The 12,727-nt window shown below is 34.3% G+C and overlaps 1 protein-coding gene across 3 annotated transcripts in view; it reads left to right on the plus strand.

Annotated features, from left to right (window-relative positions):
- Zc3h6 (zinc finger CCCH-type containing 6) overlaps positions 1 to 12,727 on the plus strand; it is a 68,992-nt gene that overhangs the window by 12,152 nt on the left and 44,113 nt on the right. Inside the window, exons 2-4 of one of the 3 annotated variants that reach the window (XM_074050263.1) lie at positions 4,044 to 4,122; positions 8,024 to 8,204; positions 11,935 to 12,049. In XM_074050263.1, coding sequence (XP_073906364.1) covers positions 8,044 to 8,204; positions 11,935 to 12,049 — 276 coding nt within the window. In that variant the 5' untranslated portion in view covers positions 4,044 to 4,122; positions 8,024 to 8,043. Of the gene's footprint in view, positions 1 to 4,043; positions 4,123 to 8,023; positions 8,205 to 11,929; positions 12,050 to 12,727 lie in introns of all 3 variants that reach the window. The other 2 variants (XM_074050261.1, XM_074050262.1) reach the window with 2 other exon arrangements.

Below are 12,727 nucleotides of genomic sequence, written 5' to 3' on the forward strand. Positions count from 1 at the left end.
ATGTATGGTTGTTATATTTATTTCTGAGGTTCTTTTATTGTTGTCTCTTTCACCACTAGATTAAAAACTTCACAAGAGAAGAAACCATATCTCTTTTTTTTTTTTTTTAACCATTGTATGCCTACTGAAAAGATAGTGATTAGATGCAAGTTGAATGAATAATCTTTTTTTTTTAATGGTGGAGAGAAAATTCTTCTATACATACAGTTTTTTTTTTCCCAGTTGAACTGGGAATTGAACTCAGGACTTTGAGTTTACAAAGCAGGTGTTCTACAGCTTGAGCCACATCTGTAGTCCATTGTTGCTCTGGCTGTTTTGGAGATGGGGTCTCAAGGTCTCAGGAACTATTTGCCCAGGCTGGCCTCAACTCATGATCCTCCCAATCTCAGACTCCCAAGTAGCTAGGATTACAGGTGTGAGCCATTCACTGCTGGCTTCTGTATAGTTTTTGTGAGTGTATGTGTGTGTGTGTTTGTGTGTATGTGGGATAGGGCTTAAACTCAGAGCCTACACCTTGAGCCAATCCACCAGCCCTTTCCTGTGAAGGATTTTTTCGAGATAGAGTCTTGCAAACTATTTCCCTGGGCTGGCTTTGAACTGCGATTCTCCTGATCTCTGCCACTGAGCAGCTAGGAATGCAGGTATGAGCCACTGGTGCCCAGCTTACATACTGTTTTTAAGAGTTGCTGCTCTAGATGTAAATTATCTCTCGATAGTCAGAACATTAGATAATTATGTACTTAGACAATTTTACTTTGTTTCCTAATTACTTTGTCTCAATTGAATTTTCTTATCCTGCCCATGGCTCAAATTGGGGTATGCTGTAAACAATAAACTGTCATTTTGGTTTTATTAATATTCTTGAGGATGGTACCCATTGAATCAAGTACTGCCTGTAATATCAGGTAATATTTATGAGAACTCGAAGAAATTTCTCTCTGATCTTATTTTGGGATGGGGGTGGAAGGGTTCCCTTGAGCAAGTGATCTGTTTTTGACTTGGAAGTACTTTGTTGTCTTATCCTTGTTTCCTGAAGCACAGAGCCATATTTGCAGGTCACATCTCAAAATTAGTCAGGGATTTCTGGCATATTCTGTGTAAACTAATCTTGGTCTTAGCCTCATCTTAATCTTTAGAGTTTTAACTGTGACTTATTTACCTATTTTATAGTTGGTTCAATAAAAGCTACTCTAAATACCTTTCTGGGAATAATACAAATGCCACCAGAGCCTTTAAAAAAGTTAGTCTGCTTGCTGGAAAGAAACAAATTCAGTATGTCTCTCCACACTGAAAGTAGAAATAGCTAGGAAAAAAACATTACATGTTGGGAAGGATTCTAGGTATTAAAATTTTGAGTTCTGATTGGTTCACTTGGAGACTAGAAAGTTTCCATTTTTTTTCTGCTTATGTCACAAAAGTATAGGCTTTGCTTAACAAAAAGGTCTGAAATGGGATGTATTCGTAAAGCTCAGGGCCTTACAGTCAGCACCTTTGTACACACACACTGGGATCTTGTTTTAACAAGATCATCCTACCTTAATCCTATAGATATAGAACCAAAGGTTACATATGCATTGCTATATGGCTCATGAACTTTGTAGAAGTTCTATCTAAAGGCTTTGCATTTAGCCTGACTGGATCTCACAAGTTGTTTTATTTTACTTTTGTTCAGAAGTAAAGTTTTGTGCCATAATTAAATAGCCTCTTGATAGCATATGTAAGTGACTCTGGAGACTAGGTTTTGGAAAACTATGAGACAAATAAAAATAACCATGATTCTTATATGGAGACACTAGAAGGCACTTTAGATTGGTGACCAACAGAAGATTACTTCACTTTGACCAGGAATCAGATCTGAAGAGTCCTTCTGAGTTGCTTTTGATAGCCAAGTTGTCTTTTCTTCCATTTGCCTATAGATTGGTTAACCTTCTTTGTGACATTATTCCACATGCAGCAGAAAGTATTTGCAATATTTCCTATGTTTTCTTGACTTGCTGTCAAGAAATCTAGGGCTCCGCTGTTTTCCAAAACAACTTGGATCAATGATTTTAAATTGATTTGTTATATTTTTAGGGCTTTACAGTTTTGTTTACCTTTTCAGTCAGTGTTATTAAAGTTTTTAATATCTTTTCAAGTTAGTTATTTGACCATATCCAAGAAGTTCATTGTCCTTTCATACACTCCCAGAGAAGCATTCTTTCCTAAATGACTTGAGAAGGAACTAACTAAAATGTTTCAATTATTACATTGTTACATGGGATTATTATTTAACAAGTTATTATGCAAGTTAGGTTTGGATGAGGTAAATATGAGTAAATATGTTATTGATTCAGGACATAAACATTAGGCACTTCATATATAGTTGAGGTATTATTTGTAACACAAGCAGGAAATAAATACTCAGTTGTCTTTGGGGTAGAGATACTTTGCATAGAATTAAATGAAATTTGTAAAGGTTGTCATAGGATATGGAAAATGTTTGGCTAGTGAAAATTTATTATACTGTACATATATTTGCACTAGGTCCCTTTTCTGAAGGAATCTGTATTTGGGTTGAGGCTTTGACAGATTGAGATTGGGAAACCAAGTAAAGATTGCCATTTTCATAGTCAAAAAGGGGTATGCTGAGTTTCTGCAAAGTAAAAATGTTGGAGAGGGTATAAGAATGTACTGGATAAAAAATAAGGATAAGAACACTATGAAGGCTGTAGATGTTCATCAGATTTAAGCTCTGGTAGTTTATGAAGAGAAACTGTTTTTGAAATTGTAAGGAGCAACTGAAATAACCAAGATAAGCCACCCACATCTAAGGTCCAGATTTGGTATAGCATAAAATCACAAAAGCTTATGTCGGGTAGTTCTTCCATAGCCTTAGTATGACAAGACAGTGTTTTCCTTGAGGGGAAATACCTAGATTAGGAGTGTAAGGTAGGGAGACAGTTCAGTGCTTATTGAAGAAGACCATACATAGGGCTGGCAGAGTACCTAATGTGGTAGAGTGCCTACCTTGCAAGCATGAGGACCAGCGTTCAAATCTCAGTACTAAAAAATGAAAAAGACCATAGATATGCTACATATAGTTTGAGAGAAAAAAAAATCAGAGTAGGCATAGGAAAAGACCAGATGCAAGCAAGTTGTCTATCAAGCATGTTGACTGACTCAGCCAGTAGGATCCAGAAAGTTTATTACATGGACAACAAAGGCATGATCAGCAGCATAGTGTCAGCTGCTCATGTTTCTTGCATCACAGGATAACACTGAAGCCAAAGGGGCTAGATGATAGGCATCATGGACTGCTGGGTACTTTGTTGCTGAGGAAGTGTTTCCATACCATGGAAACATTTTTAAAAATTGTGTTGGGTGGGGGTACATTGTGGCATTTACAAAAGTTCTTAAAATATATCAAGAATATCATACTTAAATTCATCCCCTTCACCATTAAACTTTCTTTTTTTGAGCCTGAAACTATGCTAAGGAGTGGGGAAGGTGACAAATCTCAGACCTCATTGGAACCTGGAAAGGTGCATAAGAAACTACCTTATGGCCACTCCCTCCCATAAAATGGGGAGGTTAGTGAGAAATAGCTTTGTAGCACCACTCATAAAACTGCTGCCTGTCGATCCACATTATGGAAGATCACATGACATTGTTCCAAGGCTAAAGTCAACCTGTTGTGGATGCTTGCCTTTGTTGCAACACACCAGGTCACAAGGCACCAGAGCAGTTTCCCGCCTTATCCATGTTAATGGAGAAATGACTGCATGAATTAGTATAAAAGCATGAAAGAAAAGTGTTAATAAGTAGTAGTTTTAAGTATTTAGGAGATTCATGGTTTTAGGACAAGCAGTCTGGTTCTCTTAGATTGTCTTCCCTTGGGACTGTAAAGACATCTTGACATAGTAACTTAGTATGTCTAAGGAAAGTCTGTTTTGTGGTAATCATAACAGCTTATCCAGAAAGTTTTTATTCATGAGTAATGTCTATGTAATATCCATCAGGAGTGTTTGCATAGTCTTTTATTGAGGCTTTTGTGTTTTTTCCAGAAGACTCAGTTTCTGATCTGTAGCTTGTAACAGCAGCCTTTAGGCAATCCTAAAGAAAAGGCAGACACTACCTGTGGAGGTAAGACTGAATGTTCAGGTTAATTTATTTTAATAGTCAACAATATCAGAATGGAGAAAAGCAGAATCCTATATTGAGGCATATCAATTTGTAAGGATTTGGTAAATAATTACCTTCAGAACTTTTTTTTTTTTTTTTTTTTGGGACAGAGTTTTGCTCTATAGCCCAGGCTGGCCTTGAACTTGCAATCTTCTTTCCTCAGCCTCCCTAGTAGTAGGATTACAGACATTAGCCACCACAACTGGCTTCTGAATAATTACTTTTAGAATAAAAACATACCATGGATAGTGAGGGTACTGACCAATTTCAGAGTATTTAATTTATACTGTAGTATATATTATGGCTTTCTCCATTTGTCTCCAATTTAGACATTAACTTTTAAAAAATAACTTTATTGAGATATAGTTCACCCTTTTAAAGCATATAATTCATTGGATTTTAATATATGCAGAGTTGTACAGTCATTACCACTATCTAATTATAGAACATTTTCATCATTTCAAAAAGAAACCCCATACCCGTTAATAAAATCATCCCTCATTCTTCCTTCTAATCTACCTGGCAACCCCAATTTACTTTCCATCTCTGTGGAGTTCCCTAATAGGTAAACTCTTTACTTTTTTTTATTAACTGGACAGTTATTTACCGGTCTTTGGTATGTGAACTTATGCCACTTTCCTGAAAAGAACATAATTACTATTTCTATAGTAAGAATTTATCTATATGGATGACTTAGGATCTGTCTCTCCCTCCTTTTCCTTCCTTCTCCCTCTCCCTCCCACTCCACCTCACTTCCTCCCTCCCTCTCTCTCTCTTTTTCTGTCTTTCCTGTCTCTCCTACTGGGGATTGAATCCAGGGCCTTGAACATGATAGACAAGCACTCTACCACTTGAACTGTCTCCAGCCCTTTATTTGTTTGTTTTTGGGTTTTTTTTTTTGAGATGCAGTTTCCCTAACTTTGACCCTGTTGGTGTGACGTGGTGATTCTCCCGCTTTTGCCTCCTGAGTAGCCAGAATTACAGGCATGTACTACCACACATAGTTGAAACTTCTCTTTTTGATTTACTCTTTTAACAGTGTCTTGGATTTAGTAAAATAGTTCTTATAATAGTGTTGAGATAGTTCAAAATCTAGAGAATGCCAAGCACTCTTAAGTACTTCTCTTTTCTATTGTTTTTTCTCAAGATCATAGAACTAGATTAATATCTGATACAGTACTAGTACTCAATCAAGAAAGCATTATTTTATTTTGATGGCAGAGCTAGAATTAGAATCCAGCTTTCCTCCTGTTAATTCTCCTTCTCTTTCCATTATGCCATTTATATGTGCCCAAAACTGACTTTTTAAAGCATTTGGAAGCTGTTCATAGGAGTATGAATTATTGTACTCTACTTCCTCTTTCTGTCCCATTTTGTAGCTAAACACAAATAAGTTCACAAGTTTGTATCTATTCTTGTATGAATGTTGAAATGACCAATAGGCTAAGAGAGAAGAAAGAAACAATTTTAAAAACTCACAACAGTGATTTATGTCTAATAACAAATTTACAAAAACCCTTACTTCACACTTCAGTAATTTATGCAAAGTAGCACATGTATTTGTAAGTACTGTTTTCTGCTTGTATGCTTTATATTTTTAAATAACTCCAGTAAAAATGCCAGATATGTCCAGGCACAGGTGGGTCATCCCTATAATCCTAGCTACTCAGGAGGTAGAGATTAGGAAGATCGTGATTCAAAGCCAGCCCAGGCAAAAAGCAAGACCTTATCTCAAGAATACCCAATGCACATGGTGGAGTGGTTCAAGTGGTAGAGCGCTTACCCAATAAGCATGAGGTCCTCAGCTCAAAACCCAGTACTGCCAAAACAATTTCTAAATATGAATTACTGATTTCTAGATATTAAAGTTTTTATACTGTAAGAAACTGAAGGTGTGGGAGATAGGTAGTAAAAGAATGTGTAAACACCCATAGATTTTTTTCATCATTTGTATTTAAATTTTTATTGTGGAATAAGTATAGACAGTAAGGTGTATAATTCTTCCATTTACTACTTGATGAATTTTTTCAAATATATTTACATACAGGTAATCACAACACAGATCAATGTAGAGAATATTTCAGCACCCCAGAAGTCTTGGTACCCTTTTCTTTTTGTCAGTTATGTTCCTCCAAGAGGTAATCACAACTCTGATAAGAGTTATTAGAGGGGCACTTACAATGGAGCATCTCAAATAATCTTGGGTGGTAAGAAGAGGCATCTTGAAGAAAATGACATGTAAACTGGTTCTTAAATATTGTATTGGAATTAATCAGGTGACAAAAGGGGGGGCAGTTATTGAGATGAGCAGGGCAGTAAGAGTTTTTTAGATAATGTTTAAGGATTGGAGACTTGAGAAATTGAAAGTAGCTAAGTCAGCAGAGACTCAATTATAAAAGGCCTTTGATACTATTAAGATTTGTCTGTGTCCTAAAGATAATTCTTTTATCTGAAATACAAACTAATGTCCCTAAATTAACTAATTATTGAAAAATAACTCATAATCTAAACATCACTGAAAATTTAAAATAAATGTTTAGATATATGTAAATGTTGAAATACAAACCAATGTCCCTAAATTAACTAATTATTGAAAAATAACTTATAATCTAAACATCACTGAAAATTTAAAATAAATGTTTAGATATATGCGTTCCATGTTGGTCAGCCTTAATAAAGTAGATAGGTATTGGAAGGGAAAAAAAGATTTGATCTCATCCTCATGCTAGAAGGAAACTATTGAAGATTGTCTTTTCATTATAGAAAACTTTAAGCATAAAAAGAATAGTAGATTTAACCCTTAAATATACATTCCACAGTTTCAGAGACTGCCAGCTCATGGCCAATCTTATTGAGACCATTTCCTCTATTTCTAGTGGATTATTTTGGAGCAAATTTGAGATAGCATATCATTATTGATGATTTTTAGTAGGAGAATGACATAACCAATTTTGCATTTTAGAAATCATGCATTCCTAGTAATTATAACTTCCCTTTAAGATGCACACATCATAGATATCTCATTTCTGCCAGTTGTACAAAGACATTTGTCTTTCTTATAGTTTGCATTTTTTTTCAAGCTGCAGTGTTCTGAAGCATGATTAAGTGTTAAAATTGTTTTATATACTCATCTTCCCATGTCTATCATTTGGCTTATCTGCATTTAAAAATACTATTAAAGAACATTTTTGGCTTCTATAACTATAAAAATAGTTTAATATAAATATTAAATATCTAGGATTCAGTTCCATTAATAGCAAACCTACTGGTATTTGAAAAATGGAATTAGATGTATAATTTTACTATGAATATTGTTTATAGATTTAAGTTGAAGAATTTAAGATTCTTTTGTGGCTTGGGTTTTGTTACTTATCTGTGTCTTAAAATTTGTTCATTTTGAAATTTACTTTGTTGGTAAGAAATAATATAAATTTCTTTTAAAACTATAGCTGCCTAGGCTACTAAGTTAAATTTTTTTCTCGCAATTAGAGTATTTCCTCAAGTATTTTAGTTTAGCTTTTTGTTCTTGAAGGTAGTTTAGCCGATGTCAATTATTATAATACTTGCACTAGCACTGCATTCATTCATTCATTCATTTAGACTTAGTGATCTGAGTCTAAATTAGAGGTTGGCAAACTTTGGCTGCTAAGAATGGTTCTTACATTCTTAAAGGTTGTTATTTTAAGGGAAAAAAAGAGGAAGAATAATTGGCAACAGAAATCATGTATGGTCTGCAAATGTAACATATTTACTCTCCTGCCCTTTATAAAAAAATGATTTCCATGCTTTTTTTTGAAAATATTTCTTTCAGATTGGCTTAGAACTAATATTTGAAAATTTAAACTTTCATTCTTTTCTACAGAGAAGATGGTGAGTTAGAAGATGGTGAAATTGATGATGCAGGAATTGAAGAAACACAAGAACAGGAAGCAAAAGAGAACGAAAAGCAGAAAAATGAGAAAGCCTACAGAAAATCAAGGAAAAAACACAAGAAAGAAAGAGAGAAGAAAAAATCCAAAAGGAGAAAACGTGAGAAACATAAGGTTAGTACAATCAGCTTTCTTTTCTTTTGGTAAATTTTTATAAAACATAAAATACTGAAAATTAGAAAGTATAATCATTGCCTGTTTTCTCATCAAATATGCAGATTAAATATTTTTATCTAAGTGATTAACATTTTCTAAACATAAGGATTATATGAATTATCTTAAAGATTTAAAAAATAATCAAGGTAAATCCTGATGCAAATTTAAAAGACACTTTTTTATGGATGGGAGATTGTAAGCCAAGATATTGGAAGGTTAAGGAAAGTTTCATTCTCCATAGATTAACAGTGTTGGCACTTTCCATGTATTCATTCATTCATATGTATTAACCTATGCTTATTGTGGAAGCCTCTTACTATATACTGGGAATTGTAGCAGTAAATGAAAAATTGCTCTTATAGAAAATAATGGAAACAGGCAGGAGAAAGGAAGTGAACAAATAAAAGGCAAATGTTACCAAGAAAACAATAGGGTGCTTGATGGAGGATAATATGAGTTTGGGGTGGTCAAGAAAGGAACCTGTGCTGACTGCAAAATCAGGGAAAAGTTGGCAGCAGTGATGGGGTGGTTTTTGAAACTCCCTGAATTTCCCCCATAGCAATTAGAATAGCAAAACCAAAAACTCACTGACAACACCTACAAGAAAAAAATTGAAATAACAAGTTATCCCCACAAACCTTAAAAGTACAAATAGATAGGTTCAGATTATAGACAGCAACATAACCGACTGTGTGAAACGAAGTAGAGCGAAGATAAAGGAACCTCCAGGAAGATGTCCAACAGGCACTCATCTCAAACGGAGGAGTCCCCATTCAACATGGAAATCTTTTGGGCCTTTCTGAGGATAGCAACAGAGACCAAGAGGGCATCTTATTAGTTCCAGTTCACACTTAAATATAAGGAAACTACAGAAAATTGGATGGTGTTACAATGATCAGGATGAGTTCCTCATACTAATAACTAAATCCCTTTTCTAGGACAGAGTTCTACCCTAAGGAAGTAAATATTGGGAATACCATTCCATCCTTTTATTGCTCATGAGACTCAAGATATGACTATTGTGACATTCTAGAGAAGTTATAAGGAAAAAAAATAGAATATAGAATATAGAATGATACTCCTCTGGAAAAGAAGAATGCCCACAAGCTTATGAGTAATTTAACCTAACATTTAAAAGTGCTAAACATTAAAAAAAATACAAGCTATGATCAAACAACAAAGATAGAGTTTGCATAGTGGCAGATGCCTGTAATTCTAGCACTTGGAAGGCTGAGGCAGGAGAATTAGAGTTCTATGCTAGCCTGGGTTACACAGTAGATTCAAGGTTAGCCTGGGCTAAATAGTGAGACTCTGTCACCAAAAAAATTCTTTGGCCATTTATGCAAAAAACTCTTAACTCCTTTATTAAAAAAATCAAATTTATATAAAAATTTTGATCATTAAGAATTTTATGCCAGAAGATAATGCAGTAACAAAACTAAGCAAGACAATCAAGGAAATAAGATGTAATCTAGGAATTTTACAGCCAGCTAAATACTGGCTATAAAAATACCTTCAAAAATAGTATTCAAGCAAATTGTATACTCAAGAACTCAGGAACTATTATTACCACAAGCCTTTCTATCAAATTTTCTAGAGAACAAGTTCAGATAATCAAAGTCATTAGGGAAGAGGGTGATTTGCATGCACACATATATTTATTTGTAAAATTAGGACGAAATGATGTATATGAGGGGCAATACTTTATGTAGAATATTAAAACTATAAAGAATGTCAGGAAAAGCCAGGCATGGTGGCGCATACTTTACTATCAATACTCAGGAAGTTGAGGCAGGAAGATCATGAATTCAAGGCCAGCTTGGGCGACATAGCAAGACCCTATCTCAAAAACAAAACAAAAACTCTCAGGAAACACAAGAATATATGGTAAGTAGGATAAACTTGCTGGTTGTCTTGTAGTTATTAAATGACAGTAAAAGGATAGTACCTCAAATTTTTACCTTGGGAATACAAGAAAGAAAAATTAGGTTGCTGCCTAATTTAAATACTGCTTTTTTTAAAAAAGCGTATATTAATTGTACAAATGGGTTTCATTGTGATATTTCCATACAAGGATCTAATGAACTTTGATCAAATTTATCCCCTCTATTACTCTTTAATATGTACCCTTCCCTCTCCATCAGTATTGCTTCTATTAGTAAATAAATAGCAGGCAACGGTAAGCACTAAGATTATCAAATAAAGGTAGTATGAAGGAAGTCATTCAAACAAAAATACAGCCAAAAGGTACAGTTGCCCAATAATGTAAAATGTACAATTGCCCAATAATGTAAAATTTAACTGTAGGCTATGAATAAAAGAAAGATATAAAGAATTGTAAAGCTTTATCAGACAAGAATGACTCAAGTAGTTGAGTACCTGCCTGCAAGCACAAGACCTGAATTCAAACTCCAGTACTGAAAAAAAAAAAAAAGAAAAAGAAAGGGTAGAAATCACAATATTGCTATCTGAAAAAGTTAAATTTAAATTCAGGTAAAAAAGAGGCGTTGAAAGAAACAAAGAAGGGCATTTTATAATGTTAAAGATTACAATTTACAATGATGATGTTAGTAGATACTTTGTATTCCCCAGAGCAGTAACTATCATAAAGCAAGAATTACAGCAAATGCAAGAAGAACTAGAGCATGCTAATAATATGAGATATACCAGTGTACCTATCCAAAGAGATCAGTCAAGTGGATGGTAGTGACTGAGCAAACTTTATTTGTAACTGAACAATGTTTATTTCAACCCTAATCAATGATGACTAGATACTTGAAGCATTTGGCAGCATAAGTAAAAAAAGATTTCTTCATATCACCTATCAAATCAACAAAAGCAAAACTTACAGGACCACAAAACCAAAACCAAATCTCAGAGCACTTACAAAGTGGAGGGAAGCAGTATGTCTTCCTACAAGAACATGTAAGAATGGAATGGACCATCAGACTTTAATTCAGGAAAATTTTACTGAGTTTGTGCTAGATGCTGGAAATGCAAGGATGATAAAATACAGAGTCAGTGTCTTCATTACTAAGAACTTTAAGAACTCTTTAAAAAGAGTGCTTATCTTAGGAAGTAATTATGTTGACCAGACAGGAAAAATTTGGTGACTCTTTTTGGAAATTGGACTCAGACTTAAAAAGCTTACACTTGGTATTTGTCAGTCATTATCAATTACTTGTGGTTTTTATTTCTCTTTTGCTTAATTTTGTGGGTTGGCTCTATTTCACCCAGGTAATTTGGAATACTTTTGTATCTTTTAGTTTTTGGGTACCCATGTAATAGAATAAACACTAAAGCCATTTAGGTGAAAGTAAATTAATGCATGCTCTACTGGGGTTCTAGGACACTCTTGGGTCCAATTTTGCTTCCTTTAGATTAGCTTAAGTGTAGGATCATTTTCGAGCCCAAGGGACTTCTATTTAAAGTCCTTTGGTCCAAAGGAATGATGAGAAATGTGCTGCCATAAATTCCTATGCACAGGGAAAAAAACACTACCCCCCAGCAAACCTCAGAGAAGTTGGCACGGTGGGGCCTTTGCAAGAATTTTTTAGTAATACTTAAGAGTCTGCTGGAATATATAACCTACTGGTTGGCACCTCTGACTGAAATAAAGCGTATCTAGTTACAAGTTAAATTTCCTTCTTTTTGGAATGTAACACATTTTTCCTTCCCTTTAGCACAGTTCTCCTAGTGATGATAGTTCAAACTACAGCCTTGATTCAGATATTGAACATACAGGAAGTTCCCATAAAAAAAGAACTGGTTTCTACAGAGATTACGACATTCCATTTTCTCAGGTATTGCCTTTTTTATTGTGATAAGACATATAATATACCATTTTAACTGTCTAAAGTGTGCAATTTAGTATCATTACTATATTCTCAATGTTTAATGATCAACACTATTAATCTCCAGAACTTGTCCATCCTAAACAGAATTTCTGTACTTATTAAAGAATAACACATCATTTCCCCTTGCTGCTAGCACCTGGTAAACCACTATTCTCCTGTCTCTATGAATTTGCCTGTTATAGGGACCTTATATACTTGCAGTCATAAAATATTTGTCCTTTTGTATCTGACTTTATTTCATTTATCATATTTTCAAGTTTCATCCATATAGCATTATAAAAATTCATTCTTTTTTAAGGCCAAATAATATTCCATTGTTTGTATATATAACACGTTTTATTTATCCATTTATCTGTTGATAGGTACTGGGGTACTTTCACCTTTTGGCCATTATGATACTGCTTATGAACATAGTTATACAAATTCTCTTTGAAATCTTTCTTTCAATTCATTGAGGTATATGCATATGAATGGAATTACTGGTAATTCTATATTTAACTTTCTTTTTTATTTATTTTTTTGGCAGTACTAGGGTTTGAACTAAGGGCCTGTACTTGTTAGGCAGGTGTTCTACCACTTGAACCATGCCTCCAGGCCTTTTGCTTTAGTTATTTTTTGAGTAGA

This window comes from Castor canadensis, chromosome 12 (assembly GCF_047511655.1).
Source record: "Castor canadensis chromosome 12, mCasCan1.hap1v2, whole genome shotgun sequence".
In the NCBI taxonomy this organism is placed as follows: Eukaryota; Metazoa; Chordata; class Mammalia; order Rodentia; family Castoridae; genus Castor; species Castor canadensis.